This window comes from Gallinula chloropus (genome assembly GCF_964237585.1).
Source record: "Gallinula chloropus genome assembly, chromosome: 5".
In the NCBI taxonomy this organism is placed as follows: domain Eukaryota; kingdom Metazoa; phylum Chordata; class Aves; order Gruiformes; family Rallidae; genus Gallinula; species Gallinula chloropus.
In genome coordinates, this window is record NC_140090.1 from 67,529,558 (window position 1) to 67,552,853 (window position 23,296).

A 23,296-nucleotide genomic window follows, 5' to 3' on the forward strand; every position below is an offset into this window, starting at 1 on the left:
ACAAAACATACATAGTGTAACTTAAAGATAGGAAAATATGCAACAACAAGGAAGCGCTACCTGGCATGCATTCATCTGCAGTTTCAAGATACTCTAACAATGAAGTGGATTCAACTGCTCCTCCACCCCCCACCCCCCCCTAAAAAAAAAAAAAGAAAAGAGAAAAAGAGAGATAGAGATGCTTAGAAATTAAAATCACATCTAGGCAACAGGACTAGACAGGACATCCACCAAGTCCAGAGACCTTTCTTACTCCACAATTCCCTTTTTAATTTACTATAGTTCCTCTCCAAACCAGCAGATGTGTGCCACTCTTTTCAGGAAGGCTGGAAACATCTTTCTCATTTTCACAATGGCTATTCAAGGGAAGTTTATCCCCATTTGTTCTTGTGTCAGCCCAATACTTAGTTTGTATAAACTGTGTCCAACTTGGTACTTGTAATCCTGAAAAATACAATTGGTTGGAGAGGAAAAACATGCCACTGCTGAATGACAAACCTTCACAGCTATGGTGGGGAGGCAGTCCAACCCTGGAATTTGAAATTAGAGCACGAACTAGAACAGACTAAAATCTTGCTTTTAAACACAAGTATGCACACAGGATTTTGCAGTATGCTTTGAACACAAGTTATTTTTTGCTTGTCTCCAGTTTAAATTTAAATCCTCCTAAATTTCTTAAAGAAGCAGTAAGATTATGCCCTGGTGTCCTAGCCAGTAACCTCAGTTCAACATGAATTTTAATAATTACCACTGTGTCGATAAATTAAAGTCAAGTATACCTGGTTACTGCACTCACCTGCTGAGTTTGGACTTGAAATGCTTAACACATTAACAAAGTACGTTTTAGGGGACTTCTCACACAGCTAGAAGCATCGTGCTCCGAGACCTAAGCCTTACCTCAGCACTAACTTCATGGGTGGTTAGTCTCTCTACTACTGTAAAATGAGGACAACACTCATTTAACCCACCTCACAGGTTTGCTGAGAGGAACTGCTGACATTTCTGCATGCTTTGAAAATGGAAGAAACAATATGAAGGGCCAGGTATCTAGCAAGTACACCAGAGAAGCTACATTCTACTTCTGGCTCAAGTGCTACAGTTGCTTTTTCAAAGTAGCACAGCTCAGTACACCTATCAGTGTAAAAAGAATTAAAAAAAAAAAAAGCCTTCATAAACAACCAAAAATAATGACTTTGAAATAACAGTGTCACCAGTAAGGACACCTGAGTACCAGTCCCTGATCTGGCCAGGTTCACACAACAAATGTATAAAAAATGACTTAATTTCTTTCTGGTTTTGTCACCTAACCCACAAATTAAAGGATAACAATAAAGCTTTCTCCTAGGACTGACAGGCTGCTTAACTTTTGTAAAGCCCATCAGTCCAGAGTAGTTTGACTAATGATTTAAGACACTGACTTAAACCATTTAATTTGAAGACCCTGGTCCTGCAAATATGTAAGTATATTAATAGATCTATTACCACCAAGATTACCCTCATGCAGAAGCGTCTCCAGTATCAAAGATAACAATGTATTTCAATTTAGACAACTCTTATCAACACAAGTTTCTTTGTGATTTCAAAATAAAGTTGTTTTGAGTATCAGCAATGAAAGTAATAACGACCTTCAGCAGATCAGCAGCTACTGTAAACTCAATTTACTTATTTTTCAACACTGTTAAATATACAAATAGGAGAAACCAAGCAATCATCCCTCAGCACCATACCTGCAAAATCCCCTCAGTGAAGTAGGTCTCCTCTACATTTGATGAACTATATAGATAAGAAGCAAATGTTACCAGTAGGAGGTATGTCACTACTCACACACTACTGCCTGTACCACTGAAGTGGGACATCTGCGCAACTGAGACCCCATTCATGTCAAACACCAGCACCGACAGAAAAGCTTAATTTAACTAAAATCTCATGGATCCACCATTGGTTAAACTTTTACAACCAATCTCCTAAATTTTTCATTTCTATGGTTCTCCTAGGCACATTGTGAGTGACCCCAAGGAACATCTTCCACACAGACAGGCAATTAAACAAGTACACCCGGTTAAAGCTTTCTGAATGCCAGTGTCTGAATGACAGCAGACATGCAACTACAGAACTACAGAAAAGGAACTCAAACATGCCTCACTGCTTTAAAAATAAAACCCAAAAAATGCCTTCCCCCAGCATTTACAAGATCTGGAACACAGACGACTGCCTTGTTTGAAAGCTGTACTATATCAATTTTAACACTGAACCCTTCCACAGTTATGATCCATTCAAGCCAATACTATCAGCAATACAATTAATTCCCCAGCAAGACCTACTCATATTTGTGTTTTCATAAGCACACACCATTTATGCTCATGGCTCAGAATCACTCGCAAGTGTAGCGTTTTCTCCTGGCTTCTGATCCAGCATTTTCTGTGACTACAAGTCAGACTGCTACAGCAACTTCCTCTCTCTTTCAACACCTACCTCAAAAAGTAACTCAGAAACCACTAACTTCTACAGTGATATTTTGTAAATATTTCATACTATTATCTAGGTGATTAATTTGTAACACAACCCTGACAACTTCTCTAAGACATTCACGTTGATCATTGAGGACTTGCTTTATAAATGAGCCTTCCATCACTGCAGATGGCTTATTCCACAGCCATCAGTGACTTACCTAATCACAGTTCCAAAATGCAATTTTACTCCGTATGAAACATCTATTTCCTCTTTAATTTTTTGGTGGCCACAGAGATTATAGTAAGTTATCCATATATTTAATTATAGTATACATATTGCACTTGCCTATAAATCCGTGAGGCAGAATAGCTTACTTTGCTCATCTTTTTTTCTGCAACCCCTGACTCTTTTCATTTAGTAATCTACTCCTCCATTTCTAATCCATTTGATTTCTGCAGTCCCTAGCAAGGCTTACAACAACAGAATGAATTCTGAGAACAAGTCAGTAATTCAAAATACAGTGGTACCCTCTTCCCTTCCCTAAAAAGGCTGATTTTTAGAGGACATTTAATTACAGGCCTGAGTTCCTATTTTCTAAGCCTAAACACAACCCCTGAAGGCTTACAATATTTGAGTCACAGCTGGAGCTGTGGTTACTATACAGTTTAAATATCAGCCTCTTTACTGTGCAATTTGTTTTGAAAATCAAATCAGATGCCGTGTCATAAACAAGTGCTAATTAAGTACTGAGCGGAAATTGGGCTTTTTTGTGCAAGAAGGGTTCTTAAATATCTGCATCTTTCACTTCCATAAGAAAGGAGAAATATGTCAAGAGTGATAATTATAAAAGGAAACCTACTATGGTACTTGCAAGGCAGTACTGCTGCTTCTCTGTTTCATCTGCTTCCATGTAAGAAGAAATAGAGAAAAATAGTTGAGAACTGTATGAAATATATATTTACTAAGGATCTTATGAATCTGATCATATAACCCATAATGCTTCCTTTTCCCTCAGAGAGGACATTCACTCTGGGTTTCCATCACAAACGATTTAAACAGGCAAGCTAAACCCATCTCTCTCTGTCACTGCAAAGCAACAGTGAAGCTACTTACATTTTCATTTCTTTTAAGTTATGATCTACACATCGTATTTATTTGATGATAACATTGCGTTCATTAGATAGAACACCTTGCTCAATAAATATCAAGTGAAGAACAGGAATAAAGCATTTTAATACTCTGAAGGTTGCCTCTGAGTAACAGTATTCATGACTCCATTAACTAACAGGCTCTCGGCTACAGAGGCAGAATTAGATCTGTCAGTCACTGACATGGGAGAGCATGGCCAGTTGCACTGAAGATTGTCCGGTTGAGATGACTTCCATAGCAAAGGGAAATATCCCCTGTGGCCTAAATCTTGTTAATGAGTTTGTATGCATTACAGCAACAGTGAACGTGGCTACTCTAGTTCTTTAGCCAATCTGTGTGGAGTACGTTGACTGAGATCTCCTCAAAAACCAACTCCCACTGGGGAATGTCTCTTTATATTCCTTAACAGATAAAAAGACGCAAGTTTTTTATAACCTGAGAGAGCTGCAGCTACCAGGAAAACTATTTTTGTAACATGAAACACCTGGATACCTTCTTAAGGGCTCACAAGAATACTAAGTTACAATATTCAAAACCAAATGGAGACTTGTGACGGCACCCCATTAATCTTAAGACAAAGTAACAGCAAGCTCTGTGAACACCCTTACTATAGCAGCATAAAGAGATTCTCTTCATGCCCATAAGAACATGCTTGATTTCACAACCAGTTGACATTTTAAGTCTGAAACTCAAGTCCTATATTCAGTCTCCTTCAAGACCTGCAGAGAAATAATAAAAGAGATGCTACATTTCTCATGCTACTGTCTGAACTTGTGTCAGGTGAGTATCCAACAAGACCAGCAGCATCCACAGTGCAAGCATTATGTATAAAGTGGAAGCTAGAGGTTTGTCTAGAGATCAATAAAATGAGGCTGATACTTAAAAGTATCTTGTCTCTTTTTCATAAGTCCATAGAAAAAAAGTCAAAAAGCTCATCCTGGATTCTAACTTTTCACTGAGACTCAGAGAATCAGGAACAGAAAATTCTGTACTAGAGAAAAAACAATACTGTTTACAAGGTAAACAGAAGTAAGATGTCTGGAAAATTGTGATCTCCATAATCAGCAAAAGAACCTAGTGCTAGTTGTAACCTCCTTTTCTGCTCAATTTTAGGCAGCAGGCAAAAGAGCACACACAGAAGAGAGAGGGTCTATGCCAACTATCCTGAAAGAAAATCCACAGTTCACACATCAAGCAGACTATTCTGTAAAAGGAATACTATTCTTTTCCTGAAGAAATGGAAATGTTTTCAAGACCAGACTCCAGCACTCAACCACAACATTTTCCTGCTCAATAAAGTAACCAAAAAAGCTTCCTTTTTGCAGGAATGGCCATTCTATCCCAATTCATTTCTCTCACAACACACTGTACCACAATTACCATGTGGGACCTATTCACCCTTCATAAGTAACTTGGAATCCGCAACTACCTGCTCTGAGTACTTGCCAAGACACATTCAATACCCTTTCCTGATCAAAATGCCCTGCCCTCAGTTCTGCCCTACACAGCTCTCAACTCTTGAGACAGCACAAGACTCCTTTGTATTTGACTAGAGGAAACCCTTCCTTCAAACAAGAACTACCAAAGAAGCCTGCTGTCTCAGAAGACTATGATGTGACAATAAAGTAGGGGCAACAGAAGCAGGTAGCCCCTGGTAGCATCCCCATGCAGAACAAGTACCTGTATGAAGACTAAGCAGAACAGGTCTAAAACATTGCAGAAGTGACTGGACAACCTTTAAAAAGGAAAAAAAAAAAGCAAAACACAAAGAAATGAAATCTACTGAGACAAGAGTGCTGATAACCATTGCCAAAATGAAGCAGTCACCATGTGAGGCCTAGTAAATCTACTCCAAATTTAGAACAAATTAGAATTAGTGCTAGACTAACCCAATCTTCTTCTTTAAGAAGATCACTAAAGTCCAGACAAATTAGAAGTAGTTAAGCATTTGATAGATGACATGTAGGAAGTTACTAGTTAAAATGCAGGGGATTAGGATTAATACCAGAGTTGTAAGGAGGATAAGAAACTAAAAAGGGTAGAGGATCACTGGTTATTTTGAAAAGGGAACCATCAAGCTGTACAGAGATTAATCCTTGTTGAAGTCAACATTAAAATATTCTCAATAATGGGCTAAACCAGCCCCAAGAATTAACAACGCGCTAATGAAATTGGCTGAAGACAAAGTTAAGTGACATCAAAAATATACAGGACACAGCATCTTGAAGGCTTGAGTAATACAACCAACACAACACATACATAACCAAAATGTCACATTATTTCCATTATAAACTAGGGACTCAGTAATGAGAAGAGGGGAAGAGACCCTGGGATATGTTACTCATTAGACAATGATGGTTGACCAATAAGATGCAGCCATGAAGATGGCAAATACTACTCCAGGATACTGTATAAAGTGAAAAATTCCCAGAAGAGGGAAATTAGGATTACTTTTCCTGTAATATTCTGGACAGCTCTGGTCACTCACATTAATCACATTCTGCAGCTGTTTAAAAAGGTCTGCTAAAATGATCAAGAGTTTTAGGAAACATCTTATGACTGAAAGAAAAAGAAAAGAAATGCTGTTTGAGCCTGATCAGATCCAGCTCAGAGGAGAACACAATTGCTGCCCACAAGTACATGCAGACGAACACAGGGGAGCAAGAAGAGCTCTTTAAGATGAAGGACAACACTGGCATTAAAACAAATGAAAATGAATTAGTCATGAATGAAGTTAAGCTGGGAAATAAGAATGAGAATTCTAGCTTTCAAAGTAGTCGTATTTGGAACAGCTCTACAAGGGCACAGCAAAGAAAACCCTACTCAAGAACTGTTTTGAGTAGCCTGCAAACAGACTAGAGTCTGTCTCCCTAGCAAACTGGACTATCACTGTCTGCCAATACTGGACTTGAACCCAAGCTCCACAAGACCTGTTCCAATCCCATGCAGAGATGTTTCCTCTCACTGATGGGCTCTGTACTGATTTCCATCTGCCTAAAGTCTTATTTTAAGGTCAGTGAGATATGGATATATAGGAATACCTTCTTTGTGCCAGTAAAAAAAAAAATCAGAACATTTTTGCTTGTTTATGCCATGACAAAGCACAAGAACAACACACCACACAGTGTCTCCCAGTCAAAAGGAGCAAAAAAAAAAAAAGGAAAAAAATACAAAAAGATAATGAACATGAAATGTAGATTGTTGTTCTTTTGAACCTATCAACAACAGAAAACACCTTCTGTTTTGTTTGAAGATGGTGTTAACGTTGTTTGGATTTCCTGAGAAAACTGTTGAGATGCTTCCAAGACCCATCTTCTAAAACAAAATCGATCCATTGTTTCTCGAGACTACACCCACTTCTCATTGTTCTCATTTGCAGGAGATGAATGATAGCTGGCTGCATTTCTCAATCCTGTTGAGAGTTTTGGCACACAAGAAGGAAGGGTATTGAGCAGACCCAATGAACAAGGTCCCTGGAGAATTGCCAGCATCTTCCTAACAGACAGAATTTGAGGCCAACTATCCATAAACTAAAAGCAACTCCCACACAAACCCTGCTTCATTCTGCACTGCTCTCACAATAAATTACACTGCACGGAGAGAGGGAGAGTGACTGCACTGTATGATAGACTTCCATGCTACACCATTTTTCTCTGAATCAACTAGAGTCTGTGGGGGAAACCTATGGCCTGGAAATGTTAAGAATTTCTTTTCTAGCCTAGTCCTGCTTTGTATCCAAGCAAAGACAGCCATCACCTTTCTTCTGAGTATTTATTTAATCCATTTACCTGTATTTTGAAAACAAACCAACCACCAAAAAACTCACAATCTGTAGGAATACCTATGTCATTAGCTGTAAGCATCAAGAGAGAGGACTACCACAAACAAACTGAGAGAATCCATATGGCCAACTGATGGGAAAACCACACCAGAGTTCTGCAGTGGCTGGTATCTCCCAAACTTCCTTTCTACATTTTTTTCAGATCTGTTTTGCTCCAGCTGCTTCTGAAGAAAATGGGCAATCTACACAATTACAAGTACACTTACTACTGTCCTACTGACATAGAAAGGCACTGGAGAACTTCTGCATTCCTTTGCAACACATCACTGCAACTTCTCCCTTCTTAACAAGGGACGAAGGAAATTAAACCAGCACTAAGGCTCGTCCACACTGGTCACTCTGGTGGGCTCTGTCAAGAGGTTGCACAGCTCCTGCTCACAAACTCCCCCAAGAGACTGCAAGGACCCCTTGCCGAGTTCTGCCATTCCTCCTCATTCTCTCCTTCCTGCTGCTCTCATCAAGATGAATGCACAGGCCCTGTTTCAGCAACGGGGGGAGGGAAAATTAAATTGGGTGTTTCTCAGTTCTTTGTACAGAGGAGGATGAGAAGCAGCCAGAGAGCACCAAATTATGATCAGTCATTTGCTTCCAAGCAAAATCACTGCGGAAAAGTGAAATAATTTAAAAGTGAAAGTCTTCATTGCCACTTCTCAAACCTCCTGCCACCACAGCTAACAAATTTGTCTGTGCACACACAGCTGCAAGCAGGCTGAGCACCCATTGGTTAATGAAACCACGGAACTTGCAGAGAAAAGAGGAAAAAAAATGAATTTTAATGCAGTTTTTAGAAATACTTGTCATTGTTTCAGCATTGCCATTTAGTGAATGGGACCGATTTCTCTCTCAGTGGGGGATGATATTTTAATGATGTAACAATGTACTTCCCAGAAGAAAGACAAGCCTCATGAGGCAGATTAAAACTAAGAATATTCAGATCCCATTAAAAACAGACAGTTTCAAGCCATTTTTAAAATTAATTTTGTTTAATGATAAAACATGTTATCTTAACAGGTGGCTAGCCAATTGTAAAATTAACCAAAACATGGTCAGAAGCACAAGCCTTGCTACTAGAAGAACTGGTTTCTTTTTATTCTGTCTCCTATTATCAGTATAACATATGACCCCACACAAATTCCTCCAGTCCGTGACCCCGGGCAAATTTCTGAGCTTCTGCTGTCTCTTTCTGCAAAGCAGGGGAAGTATTTGTCCAATGCCAGAGTTCCTCAAGAAATTATTGCTGTTTAATAAACAGAAGCACATTTAAATCAACTCCCAGGATGTTTATTTTCACCAGTTTCTGCGGGATCAAGAAGTTTTTCTCAGCACTAATCAGCATCCTATCAAGAGAACAGCTTCATGTTTGATTGCTTATTAATTGTATTTTGAGCACTTAATATTTAGCTGCAGCCACTGGACTCTGCAAACATTACCAGTCATTTTCAGCTTCCAGAGGTAAACATGCTGCATTCAGCCCTTCTGTGCAAAATCACTTAAAATATATAAATAATGTCTTGTTGATCATCTCCTGGATTGTAGGAAGGAGGCAATGAGGAAGACTGAAGAAAATACTGAGCATTAGAAACACTTGTTTGCCACTGGAAATGGTTAAATATTACACAAATCTCACCAGTGCACGCAGAGGTTGGAGATGACAATATAAACAGACAAGGGGGTGAGAAAAACAGCTTATTTCATGTGCATTGTTGAATTTAGCATGGAAGTTCTTACACACAAAAATCAAGTTGCTCAGCCTGTGGGTCTTACACATGATTCATACCCTAAATACTGTTCCAGCGCTCACTGAGGAAATGAACGTGACAAAAAATGCATCTGTATGGACGCAAAGTCAGTGGAATCCCTTCACTCAATGAAAATTCATAATTTCCAAGTATAAATTACTTCCCTTGTAACAGAAAATAAATATTGTTAATGGAGAATACTCACGATACAAGCTACCAGCACAGTAAAATCAAAAGACGACAAAACAGTGGATCAACACATCCACTTGACAAGGGTATCCAGTCATCATTGGTACGTCAGAAAACGCTGTTTTATCCCCACCTTAAACACCTCAGAGTATAAAGTGAATTTTAAATGAGACCAGACCATGAAGTTTCCTCCTCCATTTAACTTCTAGTCTCAAAACATTCTTTCCCCTACCTCAGTAGCTGCTAAAGCTGAAAATCAACAGGAAAACAATGTGACTTTATGTTCTCATCTCACTTATGCCCTAGAGATCAGTTTGCTTGGCCACTGGAAATGCTCCAAAGACCACCATTTCAGTCTTTCTTCATTTGGCACCTCTTAAAGAGGCAATCTCTAAATACTGCACATTCCTACCTTACCTCTGGGGCTAACACAGTATAATTTTATTTCCTTCTTCTGAAATCTTCATCAGCTCTTTCCATATCACAAACCACCACAGAATATTGAGGCCACTGCGCAAGTCTTGTAACTTCCACAGATTATTCAGGAAACCCTTTGCCTAACCAAACTTTGTGGTTAGAACAGTCTGCTTTATCTTACTAATGAGAATGATAATTTAGTACCAAATACTCATGAGGAATTATAGCTCTGCTGACTGGCAAATAATTTGCCAAGGCAGATTAGTTTAGCTGCATAAAATAAATATCCACCTGCACATTCTAGCACTAATCAGGGCGTGAAATTAAACTTTTTATTCAGTGGGAAATAACTGCTGCAAGGCGGCGATTTAGTCTGAGAAGCAAATATTAAGGTCAGCCTATTCTCTCTGATGTTTATAGTATATATTACAGTGCAGAGAGCACGGTGCAACAAATTCTGCTTTTTAAGTCTATGAAACTAAATACTTCAGTGATGCGATAGCAAATTTGCCATTTACTTTTCTAATTGCATACATTTAATGGAGCAAAGTGGCTGAAATGAAACATTACCAGAGAAGCGAGGGTGAAGTTACTGAAGTACCAAAGGCCTTCACCAAGTGCAGAAAAACCTACAGCACCAAGTTTCAGGTAGAAGAAAATAAATCAACATTTGCTTTATAATATACTAGTCCCAACAAATACTCAAACTAAGAGGAATTTATGTCAGGTCTGCTGGAAAAAAACTACTAATCATACAAGTTTATTATTCAAGCAGGATTTGCAACTCTGCATTTAGGAGGCAACTCTCTCCTATTGCAGCTGTTTTACAAAAACATTTTCATTGCTTTCATGCCACCCTTGCTTTGGATACCCCGGATTCTCTGCCACAACAACTACGACACAAATATGTTATCAGGATGACTATAAGGTTCTCAATGCACAGAATAATAGCTAACAAGTCCTAGGTCTTAATCCCAGTCCACTGACACCATAAATCATACAAGTTCAGTGCAACAGAACCTCTTTTAAACTACTGGCTTTTGTCCATCTGTTCCACATATGACATACGGACAAATAGAGGGGGGTGGAGGGAAAAGATATTCCAAGTCTATTACCCTTCAGCCTCCAATTACACTTACTCCTTACTACATGACCTGCCAGTTTTCTGGAAGCTCCTACAAACATGAGAATATAAAAACCAAGGAACTCGAGGTTTTCTTTCATTAAAAAAAAAAAAAAAAAAAAAAACCAAACCAAAGCAAGAGATAAACAGCAAGAAAAACTCAAACCCATGCAGATTCATCTTAAAAGACAACCAAAAGGTCTTGGTTATCTTGTGAAACTGGAGGGCCATCAGGACCTCCTAAAATCACATTACCCAGAAAGAAAAGGAAAACTAATTTTGAGGCAAAACAGAAGAGGCGCTGATGAAGAATCTCAGTACCAACATCTTGCTATTCACAAGCCAGGAAATTAAATGAGGTACTGCAAATTGATTCATTCAGAAAATCTGAGAAAGTGAAACTTCATTAAATATAAAGCTATTGCCTCCCAAACCATCCTAGAGAGGATCCCAAACTGGTCAGGTACAGCTCCAAGCACTGCTAATTAAACACAACTGAAGTCGTCACTAGTCCATTCAAGAAAACAGATGTTGCTTCATAGAGCTTTGATATTTTTCTTAAATACCTTTCAAAATGAGGAACAAAAAATATGAACTCTTATAAAAAGGGCTTTATTGTATTTTTATAGCATATTACATACCTTGTAACAATCATTCTGTTAAGTGTGAATGTCAGTTTTATTTTCTGTCCCTTTTTTCCTGGCTATTTACAAGCTTTGTAAGAATCATTCCTTAATTAAGTCTAAACATAGTTGTATATAAATGGATTCCTGGAATTAAAAACGTTCAGACTTAAGAAATGATTGTTACAGAGACTGTAACAGGCCGTAAAAAAGAATGCCACTTTAAACAAAGATTTCTCATTTTAATTAAAAAGATAATCATCAGAACATTCGTACACTTAACAGAACCATTTGAAGCTACTTTGAAAAAATATCTACTATTCTATGCAGGCATATGTAGTTTACTTTATATGACATTTAATCAAAGTCTCAGTTGAGGCTATTGCACTCATACTTTAAATATTGTATCTACAGTTTTAAACACTTTATTCAAATATGAAAATTACTTATTGAGCACCTCATTTCTAGTACTTTTGTAAACGGTTATGACAACAGAAATCCCATGTTCTTGAAGGCATATAAACAGAGCTCTGAAAAACAAGGGGCTTTGGATGAGGTTTTTGCAGGGTTGGGTTTTTTTAAGCTAATGGGCATGTTCACCTCCCCTTTTAGCTTGTGCATCACTCTCTTACTGCAGGCTATGAAGAGTGCAGTTCTGTTTGTAGTACAGTAGAAACAAGAAAAGGGGCTGAGGTGAACTGAGACAGGTTCCACTCTGGTAAAAGCCTTAATGCAGCTGCAGAACATTGGCCTATATAATTTATAAGATCATATATTAAATCTATGAATCAGCTTTCATTTAAAACAAAACCACAAACAAAACTCCCCAATAAACCAACCAAAAAACCCAACTTTGAATGACGACATGTAGAAAACACAATAAAAAACACTTGTTCACCAGCAAAAACAGCCTTCCCAGAGTGAACAGTTGTTCAGTGTTGCTCAAAAATAAATGAGGCCTTCTTAAAATGTAAAGATAAAAAGGCAAATGAAGTTAAATTACTTAAACCTTGGAGGGTTAGATCATACATATTGTAATTGACCATAGATAACTAGGAAACTGGTAGCAGATATAAGCTAAATGCAATATTCTTTCATTGGCAAGTAATCAAGCCAACACCAACCAGCAAGAAGGTGGCCTTCCTTTACTCCCATCAAGGAGCTGCGTACCCATGAGTACATAGGGGGAAAAAATAAGTGAAGGGAAAAAAATAGTCCAGTTTGTCTTTCAAAGCATCAAATATAGATCCTTTACAGCAAGATAATTTCATTCAAAATATTAGCATTGGATGAAATCTCCACATGACATTTTTCTATTAGTTACACATTAAAATACAAAACAAATTACTAGGTCTGTCTTCCCTGTTACTTTGTGACTCAAGAGAGCTGCTCGAAGTCAATGCAAAAAAAAATAAAGGTACTGACATTTTTAAGTGGAAAAAGTATTATTTTCTAGAGAAGCACAAAATTACTACCACCTACAGGGCTGCTTTTCAATGCGAAACGAAACCTACCACAGATCCGCATCAAAAACAAACCCACCAAAAGCTAGAGAGGTAACAGGTCTCATGCCTCCAAAAGATACCTGAATATTTACCTTGGGCTTTGCTATTAATTATGGATTTTCCCTGAAAGCTTCCCACCTCAACCCAAACTGCGAGCCACCTAATAAGGGAGGAGATGCACATGAAGCGTATCCCACACTTGGATGAACAAGATAACACACTGTGAATGATTCAGCATTAGTTGAGAGGATGCACGAGCTGATCTACTACCTCTGTGTAGATAACTGCACCAAGGCCATTACCACAGCACCTAAGCACTGCTCAAAGGCAGAAACCAGAGGTTCCCCAGGAGGGCCATGCTGCTGCTTGCAACTGGTACTTCATGTATCAAAGCCACCTACCTGTGCCACACCTCCACAGACACCAAAAGACCCCACCAAGCCTGACAAAAACTTTGCCAGTGTAATTAAAGCAAGAGCCCCGTTCTAGCAAGACGTGCACTAAAGCACACGTGTTAAAGAAAAGCTTTTCTCAACCTGTAAACAAAAATACCCTAAAAAGTTCAGAGGGGGCAGATGGACACCACATCTTTCACTGCAGTTTTTTTACAAGCATTTGGCTATTAAGAGACATTTTAATAAAACACTGAGGAACTTGGGTTTAGCTTTTAGTTCTCAATGCAGCCTGATCTTGATAGTTCCTCCCTTTATCTGGTGCTCTTAACAGATGCATATCCTATCCTCCAAAGAGCAGCTCGCTCTCATGCTATCTAGTCTATCTAGTGTCAGGGAGCTTTATTGTTTTAGTGGTGCACAGCCAGCTGCGAGATGGACAGGGATCCCCTCCAGTCCCAGGCCCAGTCTTACTGAAGATCTCAAAGGCCTGGACTAAGCCCCTGGATGGGAATCTGAGCATAGGGGGTGAAAAAAGCAGCAGGTGAGAAGTCAGGGTAGCACGTTCCCAATGCTGTCTGGCAGAAGGCAAAAACCTTTCAGCAGAAACTTTTCAGGATATGAAACTGACTATCCAGAGGCAGGTTGTAATTACCCAGCTTGCCCAGACACAAGAGCAACAGGATCTGGGACACTCCTTTGGCCAATCACACACCAAAGAGAGTGGTTTATTATTACTAATTGCTACCTTGCCTATTTAAGTATCCATAGCATTCTCCCAGTTCACTGAGCAGAGACTCTGCAAGTCTGACAAACTTAGAGACTGCCAGCAAAAGGGTCAAAAAGTCTCAAGAGAAACAAGCTCTACAAGATTAAAACCAGAAGCCAAACAAGTGTTTTGAAGCTCAATTAAAAACTAGAATTTGCAACTAGCACTTCCTCAATTTCATTTTGGGCATATGTTCTGAAGGTTTAATAAAATTGCTCCTTCTTGATGAGCTTAAGATTTAATTCTGTGCCACTGGAAGCACTAAGCCAAAACAAACTTTTAGCAAGCATTGCCAGTCGTTTAAATGATATCCTTGGGGAAAGAACAGTTTTGGGCACCCGAAATTTACATTCAATTCAGTTGGCATCCGTTGGTTTTCATTCCTAAATCCTACATTTCTAGCCAAAACACTTCAAAATATCAACAAATGAAGAGAGAATGAAACTACAGTTTAAGTACATCATGTCCCAAATCTAAGTAAACATTTGAAGAGCATCTTGGATGCAAGTACCCCCCCCCCAAGGCTGTTTTCCATACCAAAGGCCAATTCCTAAGACCAAACCTAAACAATGCAAGTGCTCTCCACAATCCCTATCAGCGATGTGCTGCCGCAGCAGCAGGTGATAGATTGAAGCATCAGTATTTACAGCTCTCAGGGCAGAATGCAAAGGAAAAACAAAATAAAATTGCAGAGAGATGGTGTGCAGTACGGAAGGACAGTCTAAGGGGCAGAAATAGAGAGAAAAACCCAAGAATTTAATGCGCAACCCCTTCCGGTGCCCATGGGCCCCTCTGCCAGCTCCTGCCTCGCTCGAGTTCAACTTCTCCCGCTCCCGGGTGGCACCTGCACACCCCCCCCCCCCCCTCCCCCCTCCCCTTCAGCACAATGATACTTTTCCATGGATCTAGGGGCCCCGCTCCCGACACGCGGCCCTCCCCGGCAGGCAGCCCCCTCCCCGCACCCCACGGCGCCTCTGGGGCCCCGCTCACTGCCTCCCCCAACCCCCGCCGCAGGACAAGCCACCACCCTCCCCCGCAGCCCGGCGCCCCCCGGCCCAGCACGCCCGAGAGGCCCGGCCTTCCCCCGGGGGTCCCCTTCCCCAGTCCCCCCCATCTCCCACCCTCCCCCCCCCCGCCCTGTGCTTCCTCCACAGCCCCTCCTCATCCCTCGCCCCTCCCCCCGGCTGCCCCTCCACATACACACACACACACACACAGGTGCCCACCCCCGCTTCTGCCAACAACCGCCGCGGCCCCTCACCATGAACTTGAGGGCCTTTTCCTGCAGCACGGCTTCGGCCGGGTCCATAGTCCTGCGCCGCCGCCGCCTCCGGGCCCGGGGCCGGGGTCGCCCCTCCTCTCAATGCCAGGCCGCAGCCAGCGCAGACAGGAACCTGCGCTGTCCCGCGTCCCCCCCTCCACCTCGCCCCGCTGCCCGCACAGCGCATGCGCCCCCCGCAGGCCCACGGGAAACGGAGTCCCGGGCCGCGCTGCCGGCAAGGGCCCGAGCCGCGAGCTAGAACTACAAAGCCCGCAAGGCCGCGGGGCAGGGGGCACGCCGGGAGCCGGCTGGCGCATGCGCCTTCCAAGGGAGAGGGGGCCGATGGGAGTTGTAGTAGTGTGGGGCTGAGGCGGTGTAACTGGGGAGGCGGGGTCTCTGCTCGGCGCTGGGCACGCGGTGCAACCGTCTCTGTAGGGGCCATGTGGGGCCATGTCCAGCCCCCAGACCTTCCCTGGTGAGGTGGAAGGCTGGACCCCCACTCATAGCCCTGCGCTCTCTTCCACTAGCGTCTCACGCATAGCTAATGGCGGGTGCAGGGGGGCTGGCAGCAGGTTCCCCTCTCAGGTCGCCTCACCCATGGCCCACCGCGGCTGCAAGAGCTGGGCTGCTCCCTTGTTTTGCTGCGGGTGCACTCCATGCTCCTGCACTGTCGATTTTCAAGTCAGTTGTTACCTAAAATCAATCCCACATGCAGGCATACCCCTCCCTGCATGCGCAGAACGAGTACCAAAAATACCTGGCGACTTTTGTACCTGGAAAAAGGTGGTCCAGAGGGGCCATTCCCACTCCTTGGCAGTGGGTATGAAACAGGGAAACTTGCTTGACTGGGATGGGTCAAGCAGCCTGACATCAGCCTTGAGGGATGTTTGTTCAAATTGGTCCCATAAAGACAACTCCTCACAGCACCAGCCTCCTGCGGTGCTTCGCTGCCCTTACACACCTACCTTTTATTTTTTTTCCTAATAACGATGCTAAGTCAATTTTCCCTGAAAACTGGGCCAAGTCCTCCTTGCTGTACCGAGCAGCAAACAAACAAAAAAAAAAAACCCAGAACTGATCAGCAGCCTTTCAACAGCAGCTGCACATGGACTGGAGGGTATTTACCATATCCTGCTCTTTAATCTTCTCTCTTGAACACCAAACAAGTCCAGCTCACTCTTTGGCAGACATCACTTCTAATCCTTCTCGGTTCTGTTAATTTTGTCTAAGGTCTTTCCAATTTTCCTACATTTTTTATGGTGTGCCCAAAAGCTGAAGCCACCTCACGTGGAGCTGAAAAGAGGGATTACCTCCTGTGTGTTTAGTACTAATTATAAGATCCCAATAAGTTTTTCCTTTCTCTATAGAGAAAATCACACACTGATTCCAACGCAGTTTGTCATCCAGTAAAGCATTCAGATTCTTTTTCTTGCTGCATTTATATATATTTGACTCTGTCTTAAGCAAGTTATCCTGAACTTCCTCCTATTCAGATGCAAAGGAGCCAGCCACAAACATCAGGCTTGCTTGCTGACATGCAACCTAAACCCTGTTCTTTTTGTTCCTGTGTTTGACCTATAAACTGAAGCTTCAATTTGCAGGTATGAAACCAGCTCTCCTGTGTGCCAAACTCTTCCCTGGTTTCCTCTAAATACCCCATCTCCTCTGGATTTTCAAACAAGATAATCAAGAGTGAAAATGATGCAGGGAATATGCCCATTACTGGATTTCTTGCAAGGACATATGAGTCGGGTGGTGCCTCATGACACAGTGCCAAGAGTGTGTCCTCCAGTCAGTGACCCAGCAGAGGTGACGGGGAATGTCAGCCCATGCAGGGTGTGATGCTGATTTAAGCTACACTCCCAGAGCAGTGACTTGAGAGGAGGAGGCAGGGATAACCTTCCAGAGAAAGCGTTCAGGTCACCAGGACGTGGGCTGCTGTTCTTGGACAGGTCCAGCCACGCTCTTGGTCATCATGCTTTAAGCCCAGACTCTTTGCAGTGAAACACCTGAAATGCTTGGCTACAATGGGGCCAGGCGTTTTCCAGACTGCTGACAGCACTGAAAACACTTACCACAATTACATAAATAACAGTAATTATAATGAGGGAGTCCTGTAATTACAAAGGGACGGCTCCTGTAACAGTACTGCAGGCAACCAGGGGCTGATGGTGCTGGGCCATGGCTCTCCTGTGTCTCCTCCCTCCAGGCATCGTGTAGTTCACTGGGATGTAAATGGATCCTCTTCGTAGCAGCGTGACGGGCTCAAGGCTTTGATTGCACGGTTTATTTGTCAATAATATCTGATGCTAGCCTAATTGTAGGAAAATTGAAAAGGGTAATGCTTCAGCACTAGACACCACCGTCCCAAAGCCCTCTAGGCTGATCAATCTGTCTGGGCTGTAATTTATAGGGGATTAACATCTCTGGGTCATAAAAAGCATGAACAAAGTGGAGCCAAAACTAATGAGTGCTTAGGTGCTGGACTTAACCTTGGTGGAAGAAGAGAGCAGCTCAATTATTCTGCTATACTGCCACTGGGACCACACGATGCAGGGTGACTGCAGAGGGACAAGCCGAGAGTCTCCACCAAGCACAGAGAGACTGAGGAAGGACTCCGTGGAGGCAGCACTTGGCATGGAGGTAACACCTCAGCACATGAACCTCTCCTGTATTCCTGTATCTGCAGCCCAGCTTTGTGGCATCTTCCCACCATGAGAGGCTCACTACTGCTAGATGGATGGCTCAGTGCCCACCAGTTTGCCATGACCATGGCAGCCCAGAGCAGGAGAATGGTCAGCACACCAAGCTGTGACACCCACCAGATCCCTGCTGCAGCTCTGTGCCATCAGGTGTCACATCACACAGCAGGAAGAGAGGGGAGAGGTCTGTGCCATATCAGGCAGAGGAAAGGCACGCTTTGAGTTCAGCAGATTTACAACCCATTAAATAATGATTTGTTTGGTTTGCAAGAACCAAGAGCCAGACATGTGGCCAGTGCTGTCCCTCCACAGCAGAACTGCCCTGACCAGCTCCTCTTACTTTCCCCTTCAAACAGCAATCATATCCCCCCTTGCTGCCCTCCACACCCTCACTGCAGAGCGTGTTGCATGAAGCAAGCCATACAGCACACAGGGACCTCACCATCCTTCCAGATGAAGGATGCTACCTAACAGTAAAGATATTACTGTGATTATTTTTGCAATAGCATATTGCTCTGTGCATTCTGGACTCTGCGGACCACATCCACGCCTGGTGTAACGCCATGTTAATTTGCTGTGGCAATCATTAATTGGGTAAGGAACAGCTGGTGCTTTGCTTTAAGTGAAGCTGATTGGGTCAGTAAGTAACTGGTTGGTTAAGCGATCTACAGCAGGTACAGCCCTACCCCTCTCTCTGCTCCAGAGGGGTTTCACTTCTTGTCCCAGTGACCCTTGGAGGAAGCAGCAAGACTTGGCCATGAAACATTAGGGAGCTTTAATCAGTGCAGTTCCTTTGGGCATTATTGTCTGAATTTTAATATTTTGAATAATAAAGGATGATTTTAAATTAAATTTGTGAGCTCGCCATCTGTGTGTGCTTGGCCTTGTTTTCCCCTGCTTTGGCAGTCCCTTGACTTCATTCTTTCCAAGTTGCAGCAAAAAGGAAGGGAAGAGAGAAGAGGGGGAGCACTGGTGGAGGAACCTTTTGTTATTCCCTTTGTCCTGCAGCTGCCTTTATTGCAGATACATTACACAGTGCCGAGCGCACAGACAACCTTTGACAATGTAAAAGCTCATGAGAAGGGGACAGGGATCCTTGCACCCAGAAATGTCCCAGTGGTTCAGCTCAGCCTCTTCATTGCAGCTGGTCTGTGACAGCAGTGTGCTTCTGGCACCTTCAGCTGAAGGCGCTTGGTGTTCAGTGGCCTGGGGCATCTGGGGGCAGGATGGCTCCCCACAGCCTGCAGGCAAAGGGGCTTTTTTAGGACAAAGAAGCATTGCCAGTCACAAAAAAAAAAGAGCCCAAGATCTCACCGTATGACTTATGTTCCCTCTCTTGGAGCAGAACAGTGCCCATTACCCAGTACTAGGGAGATGTGTAAGGCTGTACATGTGGACAGGATAGCCAGGGAAGCTGGTCTGCAGAGAAACCAGCACAGGCAGGCTATGGATCGACATTACAGGTTGAGCTGAATTAATTCCTTGTGCTGCTGAAAAGAGGAGCTGCATCCCCTCTCCTGTCTGGCAGCCACATGCCTCCTCCTCTCACCTTGTGCCACCTCTGACACTTGTTTGCTAACACAGTGAGCTGTTTTAACTTGATATAGTGGCTGAAAAATTATAATCAGGATATCCAAAATAAACACTACTTTGTTGGCAAGTCAGACTGGCTTTTCTTGTGATCTGCCAAATCGCAGCACTCCTGTGAGGGTGGGTGGGAACTGCACTGCAGGGCAGGGAGATGAGTAGGATATGACTGGTCCCTCTCAGCAATGGGGAGCTGCTAATTCAGCAGACACCAGGTGAAAAACTTCATGTCTTCACGCTGTCAGGGTCTCTTCACCCTCCCAGGGGCTGAAAGCCCTCCCTGCTCGCAGCGTCATCTCTGTCACTGGAGGCTCTGGCCAGGCAGAGGGAGCTGGGGGATGCCTTGTGAAAGCCAAATCCTGAGAGTTTGGGATCCTCACAGGGATCCTGAGCTGGGAATCCTGAACATATTTCCCAATTTCCCATCTTACCACTGGCACTGCATGGTACTGGTCCTCCAGCTTGATTCTTTTCACCTCCAGGAAGAAAATGCTGAAGCCCTGGTCCCAGTCCCCTCCATAGACTCTGTAAGTACTTTAAAACATGGATTACAAGAAATCAGGGTGACAGCAACATTCTTGAACCAGGGTCATAGCCGTTGTCAGCAGCCTTCCCAGTTTCTCCCACAACCTTGCTGGAGGGCCCTGCATTGAGCCTTGGACTGCCATGCAGGACTGTGCATACACAGAAACACCAACTCACAGCCAGATGAGTGCCCCCAGCACCAATCTGGAAGCGCTTCTTTACCCCTAAAAGCAGCTTCTTTACTCAGTGAGGCCTGGCCACTTCCCCACATTTCTGGGATTCATCTTCTGGTGCTTGCAGGATCTTCTGTCAGCCCATCCTTGAGACTGTAGTGATGACGAATTCATCAGTCCTTTGGCAAACGCAGGAGCCCCAGAGGAGCATCACCAGGGGCTCAGCGTTGCTGCCTGGAGGGTGGCAAAGGGAAGAAAGATTTCTCCTTAGGAGAATGAAAGGAAACCCAAACCACCAAACCTGACCCGACAGAACAAAAACAACCCCAACAAGTACCTGGTAGTCAGAAAAGCCTTTTAAAGCCTCATGAATATTTAGCTTGTCCTCATGTAAAATATATGACTTTGTGTAAGGATCAGGCAAAGGAGGTGCATGATTTTTTTCTGATTTATGGGCCCAGCAACGGATTATTCATAGCAGAGCAGCTGTGTGGAAAGATTCATCCACTGCAAAATGTGATTGTACATCAGGCAGTGTGAGGGAACAGAGCTATGACTAATGGCTACTTTACATATAAATGAGAAGGTTTGCGCTAGGAACTGTAAAAAAAAATACAATCGTTCAGCTGACGGGCCCGGCCTCTTTATCGCATGCGCTGCGCAGGGGCCGGGGAAGACGGGAACAAGCTGCCTGGAGGCGCTGCCTTCGCTCACTGCCTCCAACATGCAATAAATAAGGCAACGGCAGTCAAGGCTTTCAAGGGCCAAATTCGTTGCTGGTGTCAATCCTCAGGCTGCAATGGAAGAAGGCAGATGTGGCTCCTTCCGGCTTGGATGCCCCTGCAAGCCCCCCCTTGGCCGGGCTGGACCCCACTCTGAGCATCATGCTCGAAGGCAGAGTGGCAGCAAGAGCCGGGGTGCTCGGCACAGCCCCGGGGTGAGCCCTTCGCTTTCCCTCCCCGCTGCGATCGCTGCCTCCCCCACACTCACTCTCCTAGCCGAGACGGGATGTCTAGACGTTGCAGATGTGGACAGATGTTGGGGCTGTAATTTATAACAATGGCCTCCAGAAGGCAATTCCAATTTGTTTCGCTAAAGCTTTAAGTTACAGGCAGCAAGATCTCCTGTAAATACTCTTGACTTACATAGTAAGTACATAAGAGTTTGCCTGGCGAAAGCCCTCTTGCTGCAGCAATTATAGCTTTCCCCATGTTTCAGAGGGACATTACCATTCATAGGTCCAAAAGCAATTGCCCTCTGCCCTGGACCCAACGAGTCCAAGAGTGACCTGAGTTCCAGAAGCTGACACACATGTGGTTTAGAGTTTGCTTCTCCAGCATTATTCACCTGCTCGGGGGAGGAGGTTGGGACCCTGTCTGCAAAGCCAACCCACATATCCCATGTGCTGTTTGCCTCACAGAGCATGTCCCTGCCATTCAGTGCCTGAAGAACAACTCAGAAAAGGAAATTTCCCCAGCCCTTTGAAAGGTTCCCAGAGGTAAACATCTTCTGAAAACAAAATGACTAACAGGAGAATTTTCCCTCTCGAGAAACCCTTTAAACCCAAAGGGAAATGAAGCACACAGCCTTACTTCTGCCTAGGCTCCCACCAGCCTGGTTCAGAGCAGCCTGAGGCAGGCATCAGGCGGCCTTCTCCCTCCATCAGATACTACCCAATATTCCAAACACACTCCTCTTGCTGCTCTAATCCTCCTGTGAAAGACAACCACAATTCCAGCTTTGCAAACCTGGGGCAGATACCATCAGGAGTGAAAGACAAAATGCAAACAGCTGTGAGCCTGCAGCCACAGAAGAAGAGGGTACCAGGAAAGGGTGCAGTCATGACTAACTGGTGTGTGCACTTCTGTCATTCAAAGCCTGCCAGGGGTGCTTCTGACAAGGGAAAGAGCATTTCTCAAGCACTGTTTCATAGGATCTACAGTTCTGCTTGTCCCCAACCTGGAGCTTGGATTTACTTGCAAAGTCCAAGGGGAAAAATGAGGAGCCCTTAGCAATTATTTGTGCCTGCAATTGTGCCTATGCAGGCTGTTCCTAAATTGAGCAGCACAGACTTTTTCACTGCTGCTGAAGGATGCAGGGCACTGAGGTGCTCTGCAGTGACTGTATTGGTGCATAGGTGCATGTGTACTGAGGGATGTGTGTGCTGAACCAGAAGCTGCTCCAGCAGTCCGTGATAAATTACCAAACCTGGTACTAACATGCAGCAGCCAGAGATCCCACCCCACAGCAGATTCAGTCAGGCTAGATGCAGTACAAAGCAGACCACTACCCAGAGAACCAGCAAACTCATTCATTTCAGTCTACAGTTTTCTACTTATGCAAGAGTGTCTGTCCCACTGACCTCTGCATCTTGGCCATGGTACCTGATTGGTACTAGTGAGAACCTGTAGAAAAGCTCAGCATGGATAAGACCACAAGCAGAAACAGGAGGTTACATCTCATGATCATCAGATGTGAAGGCCGCATCTAGAGACTGAAATCCTACCTTCAAGATCCCTATCACAGGGTATCAACCAAGAAGTTTAAAAAATGTACATAAAAAAGAAGAGCAACAGTGTGTTATATACAAAGTAGGACAAGGCTGGGAAGAGTTGTTCCTTGGAAACTCCCAGTTTTCATCTCGGAGGTGAAAGCTGGAGCACATCTATGGCAATTTCACCCATTAAGTGATGCTGTGGAAAAACGAGGCTTTGCAAAGCCTAAGAGCCACAAAGTGCTTTGATTAAAGCATATTCCTGTAAGGTTTGGTTTGGATTAGAAACATGCTTCCTTTGGATTTGCAGCTGAAATTCTGCAGCCGTGCGCCGCCGTGGGAGAGTCTGAAAGAGA

At 43.5% G+C, this 23,296-nt stretch overlaps 1 protein-coding gene across 1 annotated transcript in view; it reads right to left on the reverse strand.

Annotated features, from left to right (window-relative positions):
• Positions 1 to 15,507, reverse strand: part of BTRC (beta-transducin repeat containing E3 ubiquitin protein ligase) — a gene marked incomplete at its 5' end in the record, with an annotated part of 116,894 nt that extends 101,387 nt beyond the window's left edge. The window contains one exon of the mRNA XM_084264375.1: positions 15,460 to 15,507. Coding sequence (XP_084120501.1) covers positions 15,460 to 15,507 — 48 coding nt within the window. The remainder of the gene's footprint in view (positions 1 to 15,459) is intronic.
• Positions 15,508 to 23,296: the final 7,789 nt, after the last annotated feature.